This window comes from Aquarana catesbeiana, linkage group LG09 (assembly GCF_042186555.1).
Source record: "Aquarana catesbeiana isolate 2022-GZ linkage group LG09, ASM4218655v1, whole genome shotgun sequence".
NCBI lineage: Eukaryota > Metazoa > Chordata > Amphibia > Anura > Ranidae > Aquarana > Aquarana catesbeiana.
The window spans coordinates 238,800,560-238,817,018 of NC_133332.1; the positions used below are offsets into that span (position 1 = coordinate 238,800,560).

Sequence of the window (16,459 nt, forward strand, 5' to 3'; positions counted from 1 at the left end):
TGTAAGAGATAGGCATGGGTTTATCATGATGTGGAGTGTCTGGTCAATCTGCTATCTGGGGATGCATCCTCGGTGTGGTCTTGTAGTCCTAAGAAGGTACTGTATGAAATGAGGGGATCCAGAAGATGTCGTCAGCCGATTCTGGGTTTGCTGAGCAGGAGCGAGCGTATCCTAAAGTCTGCAGTAAGTCCTGCTGGTCTGAGTGTGACTCGGCGACGGCATGCGTGTCAGCTTGGAGCACACTCGGTGCAGTCTGGAACCGGAAGTGATGTTGGGCGTATCAGATGACGCGTTTCAATGCTTCTGCATTTTCATCAGATGTAAGGTGCATGCTTTGGCCAATCATCATACAGCAATGCACTGCAATCTCGCAGTGCATTATGTGGCGTTCCACAGCGCTCAAATTTCCTACAAATGCCCAATAAGGTTTGCTGTTTGGCGAACGGGCAAATAAACCAATATCGAGTCAAACTTATGTTTGGCCCGAACATCGAGCTCATCCCTACTGCTGCCCGCACTCTCCTTGTGTTGTGATCATGCAATAAATTACACATTTGGACGCTATCTATGCCGTTCCATGGTGTGCTGGCAAATATTTTCATTTTGACTTGAATAAGTATCCAGCTGGTTGTTGCTGCAGCACCCATATTTCATGAGCTCATCCAGGAAAGTGTGCGATGGGAATATGAAGTATTGCATCCCTACTGCTGAACTCCTGAGTGCTGTACAATGGAGTGTACACTACACATTCCTAAGTTCTGCATTCTGTACACTGGGCTGTACATAATATACTCCTGACACCCGCACTATTTATGCTATATTTTTATTACACATTTTTAACCAAAGTGTTGTCTCAGCAGTTGCTGGTTGTTATGTACCCCTAAACCATTTTAATAGAGTGGATCTTTAAGGTAGGCTCAGTAAAAGGTTTAGCTCTATGCCTATAGTCTGTGTGCAAAAAAGCATATGTAATGCCCCTTTAAGCCCCATCTGTTAGCACAGTGTGACACTCACTGCTCCCTGCAGAGTTCTATGTGCACTGCATTATTGTTCTCCTTGGATTGCCCAAAGGTGACATCACTATATGCTTCTGATTCCACATGAAACCCAACTGGCAAAACCAAAGCGGTGATGGGAGGCTGAGACAAGCGTGGTGGCAGCTTGGAGTGGGACCCTAGCTGCAGAAGACAATCGAGAGCATTTACACTGACATTGATTGGTATTTTTGCCATGGGTAGTGGATGATCTTGTCCCATCACTGGCTGAAGGATAGTGATCTAAAGACCGGATGTCCAACCTGTGGCCGGAGGCCCCTATGCGGCCTTTTGATATATGATGTGATGCCCTTGGAATGCAGTCATTGATTTGAAAAGGAGCAATATCAGTGAACTCAGCCAGTTTGTCTTTTGCAGTATGTTTCCAGTACTGCTATGATGTCCACTGCTGTAGAGTCATGTAACCATCATTACCTGTAATATGTCTGCAGTGTCTGGCCATCATGCCCTATTGTATTTCTGCAGTCTTTGACCAGTATCTCTATAAGTATGTCTGCGGTCTATGGAAGACCTCCTTAGCATTACATACACCGAGAATTATGTGTGGCCCTAATGTGAGTTTACAACCACTACTCTGGTGCATGAAAGAAAAGGGAATCAGATCTAGATTAAACACCATGGTTACAAGATTAAAAATTATTTATTTGTACACATATAGGAGACAAGTTTTAGAGAAAGCAGAAATTCACATTCTGCAAATTTCTTCCTCCTCTGGTGGGTATTGGAGAGAGTTATTCACTCTTCGCTCTCAGGTTTCTGTAAAAGAAAAACAGGTTTTACAATATGCTCTGACAAACTAAATCAATTTATGTAATATGGAACTAGAGTTTTTTTTTTTCTGATTTTAAATTTAGATTTTGAAAATCATAACAGGTTACCAAACAATATATAATAATTGTTAATTCTACAGTATATTATCCCCCTTAAAGCAATATTAGTGAACATTTAGTAGTCTGTACCTTTCCACCAATGTCACGACTCTTTGCTCTGAATTTGTTGACCTGGGACTCTGCAATGTCAGCTCGCTCCTCAGCTTCTTCTAATTCATGCTGGACCTTTTTGAAGCGGGACAGGTGAGCATTGGCTTGTTCCTCCTGGAGAAGGAAATAGACCAATTGTTAGCCAAGAATTCCATGTATGGTTTTAATATACATAGAAAATTAATGAGATTTTATCCCCGACTTACAGATTCCTCAGCCTGTCTCTTGTAGGCTTTTACTTTCAACTGTAGTTTGTCTACCAAATCCTGGAGTCTCACGATATTCTTCCTATCCTCCTCAGTCTAGAAATTAAATGATTGATTTTATAGTTTATAACATTTATAATTTTTTAAGATTTAGTTTAATGTACTGCTTGCCAAAAGATTAAATAAATCATTGTTAAGTTACCTGATAGGTCAGTTCTTTCACTCTCCTCTCATACTTGCGGACACCCTTTATTGCCTCTGTTCCACGTTTCTGTTCATTTTCCAATTCGTTCTCCAATTCACGCACCTGAAAGAACAATTTTTATGTGATTTGTTATCACTCTTGGAGTACAGTTAAGAAAGAAAACTGCTATATTAAATTGCTTACCCTAGCCTCCAGTTTCTGAATCTGTTTCTTGCCACCCTTCATAGCCAATTGTTCTGCTTCATCCAATCGATGCTGCAGGTCCTTCACTGACTGTTCAAGGTTCTTCTTCATTCTTTCTAAGTGGGCACTGGTGTCCTGCTCCTTCTTCAGCTCCTCTGCCATCAATGCAGCCTTTGAGTAGGAGAAGAAACTTTGAAATCAGATTTCCTTTCTTGGATAAATTATTTGTATGGAGAGAGAGTTGAATACACACATCAGTGATGGCTTTCTTGGCTTTCTCCTCAGCATTTCTGGCCACTTGGACAGCTTCCTCAACTTCATTCTGCAGCTGGCTCATGTCATTGTCTAACTTCTTTTTGGCGTTGATGAGGCTTGTGTTCTGCAAACAAGACAGCACATTATAGACCTTTTTCCTTTCAGACCATTTTATATTTTACCTGTCTCTTTTTCTAACATTATCCTTTTACCTGGGTGTGCAAAAGCTGAACACGTTCACTTGCATCCAAAAGTTCCTGCTCAGCCAACTTGCGAGATCTCTCTGTCTGTTCTAGTGAAGCCCTAATTTCCTCAATTTCAGCCTGTTGAAGGTTATTCCTACGCTCCACTACAGCCACTTGTTCTGTCAGGTTTTCCTGGCTCCTCAAGGAATCATCAAGATGAAGCTGGACATCCTTTGGGACAGACAGACAGACAAACAGTAAATAGTAATATTGAAGTGAATGATGTCATTAAAACTGTTGCAATAGAGTTTAAAATTTAACCAGCAAAGTTTCCAGATGCAGAAAAATAACCATTTTTGTAAACTGATATAGTTCAATTGGAGAGGAAGAAAGTACCTTAAGTTGACCTTGCACATTCCTAAGTTGTTTCTGAGTCTCAGCAGCTTGGCGGTTGGCATGGCTCAGCTGGATCTCCATCTCATTCAAGTCTCCTTCCATCTTTTTCTTCAGTCTCAAAGCATCATTCCTGCTTCTAATTTCAGAATCCAGTGTGCTCTGCATGGTGTCAATAACTCTCTGGCTGTTTCTCTTCAGTTGCTCGATCTCCTCCTCTTTCTCTGCAATCTTCCTGTCCACCTCAGATTTCACCTGATTCAGCTCAAGCTGGATGCGGAGAATCTTGGCTTCCTCATGCTCCAGAGATCCCTGTCAAATAACCAAAAACATTAGAAGCTTGACAAATTTTAACAAAAAGACGCTGTTTTTTAACCACTTAAGGACCGCCCCACGTACATTTAGTGCGGCAGGAAGACCCTTAAGCTCAAAATCACATACCTGTACGTGATTTTCATGGTTGGCTCTTACACAGTAAGAAAGCACATCCAGGGAACACAGTTAACCCTTTGATTGCCCCTGATATTAACCCCTTCCCTGCCAATGTCATTTATACAGTGTCAGTGCATTTTTTTTAGCACTGATCACGGTACTGGTATCACTGGTCCCCAAAAAGTGTCACTTAGTGTCAGATTTGTCCACCGCAATGTTGCAGTCCTGCTAAAAATCGCTGAACGCCACCATTACTAGCCATTACTAGTAAAAACAAAAAAACAAATAAAAAGTCTATAAATCTATCCCATAGTTTGTAGACGCTGTAACTTTTGAGCAAACCAATCAATATACGCTTTTTGGGATTTTTTTTTTATCAAAATATATAGCAGAATACAAATTGGCCTAAATTGATGATAAAATTAGATTTTTTACATTTTTTTATTGGATATGTTTTATAGCAGAAAGTAAAAAATATTGTTTGTTTTTTTTTTCAAAATTGTTGGTCTTTTTTTGTTAATAGCGCAAAAAATAAAAACCACAGAGGTGATCAAATACCACCAAAAGAAAGCTCTATTTGTGGGGAAAAAAAGAAAACAAATTTTATTTGGGTACAGTGTCACACGAACTCGCAATTGTCAGCAATTGTGCAGTATCGCAAAAAAATGGCCTGGTCAGGAAGGGGGTAAAACCTTCTTTAACCAACTGGTTTAGTTTAACATGCTGTAATACCTCAGCCTCTTCCAAAGCAGATTGTAGGTCGCTCTTTTCCTGCTCCACTTGCTTCCTGGACTTCTCAAGCTCATTAATTGATTTAACTGATTCCCCAATCTGTTCAGTGAGATCTGAAATCTCCTCTGCAATCAAATTTAACAGTATCATGTAACTGATATTTAATCTCATGTATTGCACTAGGTGATGCAATTCATATGCATAAGGTTCATTTCATTCTTACGCTGCAAATTCTTGTTTTCACGTTTTAGGGTTTCAACGTGTTCTAAAGACTCCTCATAAGCGTTCTTCATCTTAAAGATTTCTGTGCTTAGTCCCCTAGCTTCCTTCTGAACATACTCTAGCTCAGCCTGGCCTTCTTCATACTTCTGTTTCCATTCAACAAGTACCTGAAAAAGATCAGAAAAGAGTTATTGTATATCTGTTGATGATGGCTCAAAGTACAGTTTTTTCCTTACTAGCATGAAATCAGCTTTTGTTACTCTGTATGTATCTTGACATTACCTTGTCAAAGTTCCTCTGTTTCTTATCCAGAGCTGCAGCTGCACTGTTTGCTCTCTCTACATCGACCATCAGATCCTCAACTTCAGCCTGAAGCCTCTGTTTGGTCTTTTCTAGGGAGCCACATTTGGAGTTCACTGCCTCAACTTGTTCCTCGGCTTCCTGGAGACGTTGAGCAAGCTTCTTTCTGTATTTAAATAATCAAAAAGGGTGTTAGGTATTGCACACACCTCTCCATTTTAGACTTGATTATTTTTTTTTCACTGGCATACTTGGCTTCTTCCAGTTCTTCTGTGCGCTGGATGGCATCAGTCTCATACTTGGTTCTCCATTGGGAAACTTCACCATTTGCCTTGGAGAGAGACCTCTGAAGCTCAGCCTTTGCCTCCTGTTCCTCTACAAATTGCTCACGGAGCAAGTCGCAGTCATGGCGGGATGATTGCAGGGCATGGGCAAGGGCATTTTTGGCCTGTAAACAATATTCAGCAATAAAATTAAAACACTAAGGTATCAGTGTAAAACAATTTCTACCCTATAGTTACTGTATATTAAAGTATGCCTTTCTGGAATGCAAGCACATTTCCATCATGTTTGATATCTGTAAAAATGCTGCAAATACCATAGCTCCCAACTGTCCCTGATTTTGAGGGACTGTCCTTGATTTGGAGCAATGTCCCTCTGTCCCTCAGTCCTCCTCATTTGTCCCTCATTTTGGTCTTATCTATATAGATGTATATAAAATGCACTTTTATCTATCCTAAAGTGTTTTCCAGTGCTAAACCTTTTATCTGATTTCTAAATTGCTGCATTTGTAAATTCCAAAAGCCAATATAAAGGAATAGTAATGGTAAAAAAAAAGCACTTTTTGGTTTAACCAAACTTGTTTTTTTTGTACAATTCTCCTTTAAGTGGACATGGCAAGGGGTGTGTCCTATGCCTACATACTTTTGCTGATAGGTGTCCCTCATTCCCAGTGAAGAAGGCCTATCAGCTACGTTATTTTTTGAGGAATATTGGCAGCAGTTTACCGACTATTTGTGATATTTGCAATAACAGGTGCAAGAAAACAGCCTTCAATTTTATGAGAGATTCATCCCATCCTCTTTATTAATTGTTACTCCCCCTTTCTTTCGGTGGCTTTAAAGCATCAGGACTAGAATCACCAGCCTGGGGAATAACTCCAGAGTTACAGAGAAAAACAGACCCAATCATGAAGGTTAATAAGAGTTTTTTTTCTCACTACAGGAACAAGGCAAAAGCAAAAAAAATTTGAATCAATTTGAATCATGCCAATACAAACAGAAGAATATGCCTTTTTCTCTCTTTTTCATGTACCTTGTTTTCCTCCTCAAGCTGCCTCTTAAGTTCCTCAACTTGCTGAGTAAAGCCTTGTTTTCCTCTGGTCAGCTGAGAAATCAGAGCTTCTTTCTCCTCTAATTGTCGAGAAAATTCACCTAATAAGAGAAAATATTTATTTAGAACAAATTATATGAAGGAATGGTTTTTAATTTATTACCAAAAACTGCCAAAGCAATATTAGTATTTTATACATATAGTGTACCACCTATAATAAAGTATATTGCTATTTTTATTGTATAAAATGTACTGAAACTCGTTAACAATTATTGACATTGATTAAAAAAATGTACCATTCTCGGTCTGGAAGCGAGCTCTTTGTGCAGTCAAATCATTGATAACACGAATGTGCTCATCATCTTTAGTCTTGAGTTCACTGAGCTGATCCTCAAAAACACGATTCACTTTCTCAAGGTTGGCCTGCAAAAGCAAATGTAACAATATCAATTTAAAAACCAAAAATTATTATATTGCAGCTTACCGATACTTATTTGCGGTGGCTGCATTTGTTTCTTTTTTAAGGATTTTGTTTCTTTATTTTCATCTGATTTTCGCCAGTAAATGTTTTATTTTTCAACTTTAACAGACCAAGCTGTCCAGGAAAAAGTGGCAGTTAAGAGTATTGAGACAAACCATTTAACACTGACAGAAGTGCTTACAATGATCAGCATTTATTCATTTATGTAAAACCTTTATCCTAAAAGAAAAAACAAATTGTTGCTGTAACTGCTTAGCTAGCAAGTGTTCAGCTTTAAAGGGGTTGTAAACCCTTGTGTTTTTTCACCTTAATGCATCCTATGCATTAAGGTAAAAAAACACCTGGCAGTGACTGGCCCCCCAGCCCCTCCCCCCCCCCATTTTACTTACCTGAGCCCTGGAACTTCAGCCGGCGGGGACGCACTCTTCCTCTGCCCGGGGTTCTCGGCTCTTGATTGGATAGATTGATAGCAGGGCAGCCATTGGCTCCCGCTGCTGTCAATCAAATCCAAAGTTGCGGGCCCCGGGGGGCGGGGCCGAGTCATACATTCGACATCTATGGACGCCGAATGATGGACTTGGGAGCGCGCCCGCAAGGTAACCCCCTGGGAGAGCGCTTCTCCTAGGGGGTTATCTGATGTGGGGAGGAGCCGCGAGAGCCGCCGAGGGACCCCAGAAGACAGTGTTCGGGGCAACTCTATGAAAAACGAGCTGCACAGTGGAGGTAAATATGACATGTTTGTTTTTGTTTTTTTAAATAAACAAAGCTTTACAATTACTTTAATTTGTTAGTCAAGTCCATTTGCATCTAACACTACCCTCTCCCCAAATTGTCAGTGCTGCAGTCCAAGTATGTCTCCTTTGCTCTTCCATCCAGGTGGAGACACCCTAAGACAGGATGTGTGTTACTGGCCAGATCACCACATTTAAGGATTGGTAAAATGCAATATATAACATTTTTGTTTTAGAGGTTCATACCACTCTCATATAAGTATTACTCTAAAACATATTCCATTTATTATCGAAGTTAGCCTTACTTTTGCTTTGGAGACATTCTCCAAGTTACTGGCAAGGTCATCAACTTCCATTTTCAGTTCACTCTTCTCCTTCTCCAGCTTCTGCTTAACCCTCTGGAGATTGTCGATCTGTTCTCCAAGTTCAGCTACACTGTCAGCATGCTTCTTGCGCAGGGCTGCAGAGGTAGCTTCATGCTGAAGTGTGGACTCTTCCAGATCACGTCTCAGTTTCTGGAACTCAGCCTCACGTTTTTTGTTCAGTTCAATCTGAACAGAAGTGGCACCACCAGCTTCTTCAAGCCTCTCGCTGATCTCCTCAAGTTCTCTAGACAAGTCAGCTCTCTGTTTCTCAACCTTGGCACGAGCAGCACGCTCAGCTTCTATCTCTTCCTCAAGTTCTTCAATACGGGCCTTTTAAAGGGACATTCCGTTATTATATACAGCTTTACTGATCATCAAAACAAATATGGCTGCATTTTACCTCTGTAAACTTACTTGTAGCTCCTTGATCTTTTTTTGCAGCTGAAATCCCAGGGATTGCTCATCTTCAATCCTTCCTTGTAGCTGGCTTATTTCAAAGTCCTTCCTATGGTGGCAAAATTAGTAGTTGTTAGAGACTTCTTTTCAATGCACATATGTTTCTAAAAAGTTTTAATCTTACTAACTTCTTGAGCTTTTCTTCAGTTTGTTGTTTTTCATTTTCCAGATCCATGAGTGTTTCCTGAGACAGTTTCAAGTCACCTTCAAGCTTCCTCTTGGCTCTCTCAAGGTCAAGACGAAGTTTCTTCTCTTGCTCCAAAGAACCTTCCAGCTGATTGGGTAAAAAAAATTTTTATGAATATGTCACCAGGTCAGTTATCGAGCAAAAATTAGGCACAAATTAAACTAAAAGTGCTCACATCATCCACTTGCTGTTCAAGCTTAGTTTTTGCTTTAGTGAGTGAGCTAACTTTGTCCTCCTCTGCCTGCAGATCATCAAGAGTTTGTTGATGAGCCTCTTGAAGAGCTTTCTTCTCCTTGGTGAGCTTAGAGATGCTCTCATCCAGAGATTTAAGTTCTTCAGTAAGGTTTTTAACCTATGAAAAGTGGAAGAATGATACACAACCTCTGCTATACTGATTAGAAACATGGTATTTACATGACTATTATAATGTGTCTAACCTTGTTTTCTGTTGCATGTTTCTCTTTTTCAACTTTGGCCAATGTCAGCTCTAAGTCATCAATGTCCTTCTTGAGTTCAGAGCATTCATCTTCCAATTTCCTCTTCTTGGCTGTAAGTTCTGCATTGCTTTCCTCCTCATCTTCAAGCCTTTCGTTGAGCTCTTTGACTTTGGCCTCCAGTTGAATCTTGTTCTTAATAAGACCATCACACCTTTCCTCTGCATCATTTAAGCTCTCACCTTCCTACATGCATAGAATGTAATATAAGTAATGTAAGTAACCCAGATAAAAGGAAGTAATGTGGTTAATGTCAAAAAAAAGTTTTTAAAACAATTCTGTGCATGTTTTTTTTAGAGCATCTTACAGACTGCACTTGAAGTTGGAGGTCATTCTTCTCCTGCAGAAGGACAACCATCTTCTCTTCTAGTACTTTCCTCTTTGCTTCTGATTTAGTAAGTGCATCCTTGGTCTTTTCAAATTCTTCTTTCATATTAGCCATCTCCTTCTCTGTCTCAGCACTCTTCAAAAGAGGCTTAATCTTAAAGTACAGTTTCATCCATGGCCAGTGCTTTACATTCATAAAAGATCTGACATTGTACTGGATGACAAAGATTGCATCCCTATTTTAAAGAATGCATAATAGTCATTGTTATGTGAATACAAGTCAATCAGCTTATCTTTATTTTGTATAATATAAAAATAAAGTATTCTACTACAAGGTTTTTGGGAAACGTAGTGGTTTAATTCCTGGATCAGAGGCCAGGTGTAATACAGTGCAATGTTATAAATACCTTCTTTCTATCATCTTCTTAAATTCTACTCTCATCAAGAAACCTCTGCAACGAGCTTGAGTGCGAGTGATCAGCTGGGCCAACTTATCATCTCTCATTTCTTCCAGGGTACCCAGAAGACCAGCTTTGAAGAACACCTGTGGGGAAAATATAGCGCATATAACGAATTAATTCTACATGATTCGAGATTCAGTATAACGAATCTCGTCACTCTACGAATAATAATGAATTATCCAAAAACGTATTAACGTAACATAACAAATATAACAGAACGAAATTATGTATTTTATGAATGACAACGAACCGAAACTAAACGAAATTTTCCGTTGTGCACAAGTCTAGAAAACAAATCTTAATTAAACCACTTTTAAAAACCCACAGTGTTTCTGCACTAACTTAAAAAAAGCCATTTTATACCTTAGTATGTCCAAACTTGTACTGAGTGTGGTCAACGTCAATTGAGCCAAGGAGTTTTTCAGAAGCCTTTTTGCTGTCAATGAATTGTCCTTCTGGAATTGCGCTAGCATTCAGGATCTTGTATCTGAAGTCAGCCAAACACCATTCAAATATTAGTTTTTATCAGTTTGTGAAAATGCTGAAAAAGTTAGCAACTGGAGGATAAAGCAAAAACATTACCGTTGTTTAAAGTCACCATAAAGGATTCTGCTGGGGAAGCCCTTTCTGCAGATTCTGATACCTTCCAGTACACCGTTACACCTCAGCTGGTGGATGATCAGATGGTTCTCCATAGTACCTGGAGAAGGGTGACACACATTGTTATAAAACAGAACAAAATCTACACTGTTCTATGCCCTATAGTACAAAAAACACCTACCTGGAGTCTTTGTCTCATTGGGGATCAGACAACGCACAAAGTGAGGGTGAGTGCTCCTCAGGTTGGTCATCAGCTTGTTTAGATTTTCCTGTAAAGCATTACATTTATAGTAACTATGTTTGCATAAAAATGTTATAGAACAGTATCATTTTTGCCATTCAAACTAATTACTCTGAACAGGGCAGACACAGTCTGGAAGGAGGAACCCTTCTTTTTCTTTCCACCCTTTCCACCAGAGTCACCTGAAAAAAAGATTTAAATGTTTAAATTTATTCCATGGAATGTGTGAAAAGTGAAGAGTTACATTATTATAATATTTTCAATGGATTACTTACTATCAGTAGCTGAGTATGAAGAGTAAAGTAGGGCCAGGAGCTTCACTGAAGACTTCTGGTAAAGGCCAACAACAGTCTCGTTCAGTGGGTCCTTGTTCTTGTCAAGCCATCCACTGATGTTGTAATCCACAGTGCCAGCATAATGCACCAGAGAGAAGTGAGCTTCCGCTTTTCCCTTACCAGGCTTGGGCTTCTCAAAGTTCTTACACTTGCCCAGATGTTGATCATAGAGCTTATTCTTGAAGGAAGTGTCGGTAGCCTTGGGGAACATGCACTCCTCCTCCAGGATTGAGAAAATGCCCATTGGCTGTGAAGAAACAAATAATAATAAATATATATATATATATATATATATATATATATATATATATATATATATTTTTTTTTTTTTTTTTTTTCTGGCCAGCCACACGTCAGTACACATTAGAAAAATTGTTCTGAAGTGAGGGCAGGCCAGGAAATGAAAATTATATATATATATATATATATATATATATATATATATATATGTGTAAATCTCAAATCTACTAATAATTTAAAAGAAAGAATGCAAAAGACTGGCACGCACCTTCTCAATAAGCTCAATACAGGCTGCAAGATCCATACCAAAGTCAATGAACTCCCAATCAATTCCTTCTTTTTTGTACTCCTCTTGTTCCAGGACAAACATGTGGTGGTTAAAGAACTGCTGCAACTTCTCATTAGTGAAGTTAATACAAAGTTGCTCCAAGCTGTTGAACTATGTGAGAATTTAGATAATATTACTACTAATACTATGTATCCCAGGTTTTCTGCAGAATTTTAAAGTTCTACTTACATCAAATATCTCAAATCCAGCGATATCCAGTACACCAATGAAGTACTGTCTTGGCTGTTTAGTGTCCAGCTGTTGGTTAATACGGACAACCATCCACAAGAAGAGCTTCTCATATACAGATTTGGTGAGGGCACCAATGGCATTATAAACCTATAAAAAATGACACATTAATAATTTCCTACCAGAATATTCTAACTAACCTTAACATTTACCTCTATGATTCTATATAGCATATTACCTGTTGGACAGTTTGTCCCTTAGTGACAAATTCATTGCCGACTTTGACCCTAGGATAGCAGAGAGCCTTTAGCAGGTCAGCAGAATTCAGTCCCATCAAGTAGGCAATTTTATCGGCAACTAGAAAATAATATGTAACATTTTTAATAAAAAAGAGAGCTTGTCTAGAGCGTGTACAGAGTTTATGTGCCTTTGTTTAATTTCCTGTTAAGTATAAATATATTTTTACTTACCTTCTGTGCCATCAGGCTCAGCCTGCTCCTCTCTTTGTTTCTGCTTGAATCTCATGTTACCATGGTGCATAACAGCACCAGTCGACTTGTAGATGCCATTTTTTTCATCTGGGGAGAAGCCCAGGATGTCAATGGCACTCTGCAAATATATGTATGTGTGTCATGTTTTGCACAATTGTCTCTGGTTATTGCTAAAGAACCTACAGTTACGCTACTTACATCTGTAGCCATCAATTCCTCCGTGTCATCGATACTCTTGACAGCAATCTCACCCTGGCTGATGAAGGAGTAGTCGTATGGGTTTGTTGTCAGAAGAAGCATTTCTAAAAGATATGAAGATTATTATAAAAGTGACATTCTCTAATAACTTATATTAAATTATCACCATTATTGCCACAGATAAACTCACTTGCTATTTGTACAGCATACAAATATGTACACACATATTTGTAAGCATACAACAAATACAATATATATTTAATCAAAGTAAACATAACTAAGCTGCTCATATTCTAACAACATAAATATATTTGAAAGTAAATGACTATTCTCTATATTCTTACTACTTTTGCAGAAGATTTATATGGAAGTTTAATTGAAGTTACCAATCAGTTCTGGTTTCTTGTTGGTCAGGATCTGGTAGAAGATGTGGTAGCTTCTTTCAGCTGAAAGCTGGAATGTGACTCTGGACTTCTCTAGCAAGTCTATAAAGAAAAGGTTACAGCTATTACTGAAGGAACAAATAAGTGTCAAAAGAAGTATGTATGAAAAGTTTTCAGCAAGTCTTACAGGTTTCGATATCTGCAGAAGATAGTTTTCCTGTGGTTCCGAAGTGGATTCTGATAAATTTACCCTGGGGATTTCGAAAACAATATTGATAGTATAAAATAGAAAATAATAATCCTAATTAGAATAATATAAATGTTATTACTTACAAAACGGGAGGAGTTGTCATTTCTCAAGGTTTTGGCATTACCAAAGGCTTCCAACAGAGGATTGGCCTGGATGATTTGATCTTCCAGGTTGCCCTGTTAATTGTTAAATAATACAGAGTTGTTCTTATATGAAATGGTGACACAAAGATTACGGTGAGACTTATGCTATGTACACACGATAGGATTTTCTGACAACAAATGTTCGATGTGAGCTTGTTGACGGAAATTCCGACTGTGTGTAGGCTCCATCAGACATTTGTTGTCGGAAATTTCCGACAACAAAAATTTGAGAGCTGGTTCTCAAATTTTCCGACAACAAAATCCGTTGTCAGAAATTTCGAACGTGTGTACACAATTCCGACTCACACACGGCTTGTTGTACGTGTTGTACGTCACCGCGTTCTTGATGTTCGGAATTTCCGACAACATTTGTGCGACCGTGTGTATGCAAGAAAAGTTTCAGCCAACATCCGTCGAAAATAAATCCACTATTTTTTTGTCGGAAAATCCTATCGTATGTACATAGCATAAGACAACTTTTAGTTATATATTATGTTTTGAAAGTTCCTCTGATCTCACCTGCAAGCTGTTACTTGATTCCTTCTTCTTTCCTGAATCACCAATGGCTGCAATTGTTGCAAAGTATTGAATGACACGCTTGGTGTTCACAGTCTTTCCAGCTCCAGATTCTCCGCTGGTTACAGATTTTAAAGAATGTCAGTAAAAAGCCACAGCTATATTTTAAGTGTACAACTGCAATAGCTGAGTGCAATCTCAAATTGTACTTACGTAATTAGGACAGACTGGTTTTCGCGGTCTGAAAGAGATTAAAAACATACGTGAGTTGTCTGCAGAAATCTGTGGATGCCTTAATAGCATAAGTTAATTCTGAAAAGCATATTACCAGTTAACATAAACTGATAGGCATTATCAGAGATGGAAAAGATGTGTGGTGGGGCTTCCTGACGCTTCTTTCCTCTGTAGCCGGCAACAACTTCAGGGTTGTACACTGGTAGCCATTTGTAGGGGTTTACAGTGACGCAGAACAAGCCAGAATAGGTCTGAAAGTTTAAAAAAAAAATAATCAGCAGATTCCTTTTCACAGTGTGCTTGATAAAAGGGGCAGTTATTTTATTGCTTTTTTTTATAGTGCCAGCAGGACATAGGTAATATCTTAGATGTCTTTAAGCCGATTCTAACTTTTACCTTATGAATATATATATGGAAAACATATAAAACCAGCTTACATAGATCATCCAGGCTGCGTAACGTTCTTTGAGATTATACAACACAGAAGCCTCGTTCAGGTGGGTCATCATGGCCATGTCTTCAATCTTGTCGAACTTTGGAGGGTTCTGGGGGTACACCTGGCTGTCTTTGACAGTTACGTCCTGTAAACACAAGCCTTGGTTGAGCTGTCTTGTGGTTAACCAGCATTGTTACCATGTGGATTGAATTATGCAGCTTACCTTTCCATCATCTGTCTTAACGGTGACTTTGCCACTGTCACGAGCAGTGATTAAGCCCTTCACATAGAGCTCTTTGGGATCCTCCACAAAGCAAGTGTTCTTGGCATCGAAAGGTTTGTTCTGTGCCTCTAATCTTTCCTTGTCAGATTTCCGCAGAAAGGGAGCAGCGGGTCCGAAAACCGACATTTCTGCGTCTGAAGCCATGGCTGAGGCAGTCTGAGTAAGAAGAAACAAAAAGTATGTTAAAGTTATTCATGTTGATATTATACATCTGACCTGTTCTTTATGAAGTATGTGCTAACAATGTTTCAGCATTGCTTCTCTGATTACCCTGTACGGACTATTATACACATTTGTGTTTTAGGCACAGCTGAATAATGTGCCTCTTTTTTGTAATTAACCATTAGAGAGGTCGAACAGGGAAAGCGATTAATGTTCTTTAACCCTTTGATTGCCAAAAGTCATAGCTAAAACAGTTGGTCTCTGCAGCTGATCACTCCTGCAGAGTTTCAGATGGGACCTCCATTTTTCGTCAGACCTGAGTACTGATGTCTCTTTATTCCTAATCTGCATCTTCCATACATACAACTTATTCGTACGCACACACATTTACATACTTGGGACATATATATGTATGCCTATAAAGTATGTCACATATGTTGCAATTAAAATAAAAACTTTAAGGGCTTTATTTTTGTCTAACCTTAATTTGATGAAGTAGTAGGGGCTTTAAATATATTGTCTGTGCAAATTTTTATCTTTATTATATCTTAAGTTTTTGCAATAGGGAACGCAGTTTTCATCTTAGAGCTCTTTTTTTACTAACTTAACATAGTTTATTCTCTTACATTTAATAGGAATTTTAGAGCTTTTATTGTGTCTTTTTTTTACTATAACTTTATAGCTGAATACTGTGGGGTCTTTAGAAAATGTTCAGTTCTAGAATCTACATTTCAATCTGCACTGGGCCACCCCTCCAAATCATTTGGTGGAGATTATGGTGTGGGGTCGTTTTTCATGGGTTGGGCTTTGCCCCTTAGTCCCAGTAAAGGGAACTCTTAAAGCGTCAGCATACCAAGACATTTTGGACAATTTTATGTTCCGAAGTTTGTGGGAACAGTTTGGGGACGGCCCCTTCCTGTTCCAACAAGACTGCACACCAGTGCACAAACAAGGTCCATAAAGACATGGATGAGCGAGTTTGGGGTGGAGGAACTTGACTGGCCTGCACAGAGTTCTGGCCTCAACCCAATAGAACATCTCTGAGTTGAATTAGAGCAGAGACTGCAAGCCAGGCCTTCATGTCCAACATCAGTGCCTGACCTCACTAATGTGCTTCTATAAGAATGGTCAAACATTCCCATAGACACACTCCTAAACCTTGTGGAAAGCCTTCCCAGAAGAGTTGAAGCTTTTATAGTTGCAAAGGGTAGGCCAACTCAATATTGAACCCTATGGACTAAGACTGGGATGCCATTAAAGTTCATGGGCGTGTAAAGGCAGACGTCTTAATACTCTTGGCAATATAGTGTATGTAAAAAAATGAAAATTTGATCTGACAGTGAAGGGCTAAAGGGCACATGTTACTTCGCTAATGTAAAAAAGCTAATATAAGCCCTCTGAAAGTGGGTACCAAAAGGGCCTGCATGTATATTTTTTATGTGTTCTCC

The 16,459-nt window shown here is 39.0% G+C and overlaps 1 protein-coding gene across 1 annotated transcript; it reads right to left on the reverse strand.

Moving 5' to 3' along the window:
• Positions 1–1,701: 1,701 nt before the first annotated feature.
• On the reverse strand, positions 1,702–15,005 carry LOC141108410 (myosin-4-like; the record flags this gene model as incomplete). The annotated part of the gene is given in 39 exon segments (XM_073600002.1): positions 1,702–1,811; positions 2,015–2,149; positions 2,242–2,337; positions 2,444–2,548; positions 2,630–2,800; positions 2,883–3,008; positions 3,097–3,300; positions 3,466–3,774; positions 4,627–4,751; positions 4,850–5,015; positions 5,131–5,314; positions 5,400–5,596; positions 6,463–6,581; positions 6,777–6,903; positions 7,998–8,387; positions 8,472–8,562; positions 8,642–8,787; positions 8,876–9,052; positions 9,138–9,380; positions 9,502–9,757; positions 9,929–10,065; positions 10,346–10,469; positions 10,565–10,682; positions 10,764–10,851; positions 10,935–11,005; positions 11,099–11,405; positions 11,667–11,837; positions 11,916–12,065; positions 12,154–12,272; positions 12,386–12,524; positions 12,605–12,708; positions 12,991–13,089; positions 13,175–13,238; positions 13,321–13,413; positions 13,900–14,014; positions 14,110–14,137; positions 14,225–14,381; positions 14,568–14,711; positions 14,790–15,005. Coding segments are annotated over 39 exon segments (5,820 nt in total). The 3' UTR covers positions 1,702–1,790.
• Positions 15,006–16,459: the final 1,454 nt, after the last annotated feature.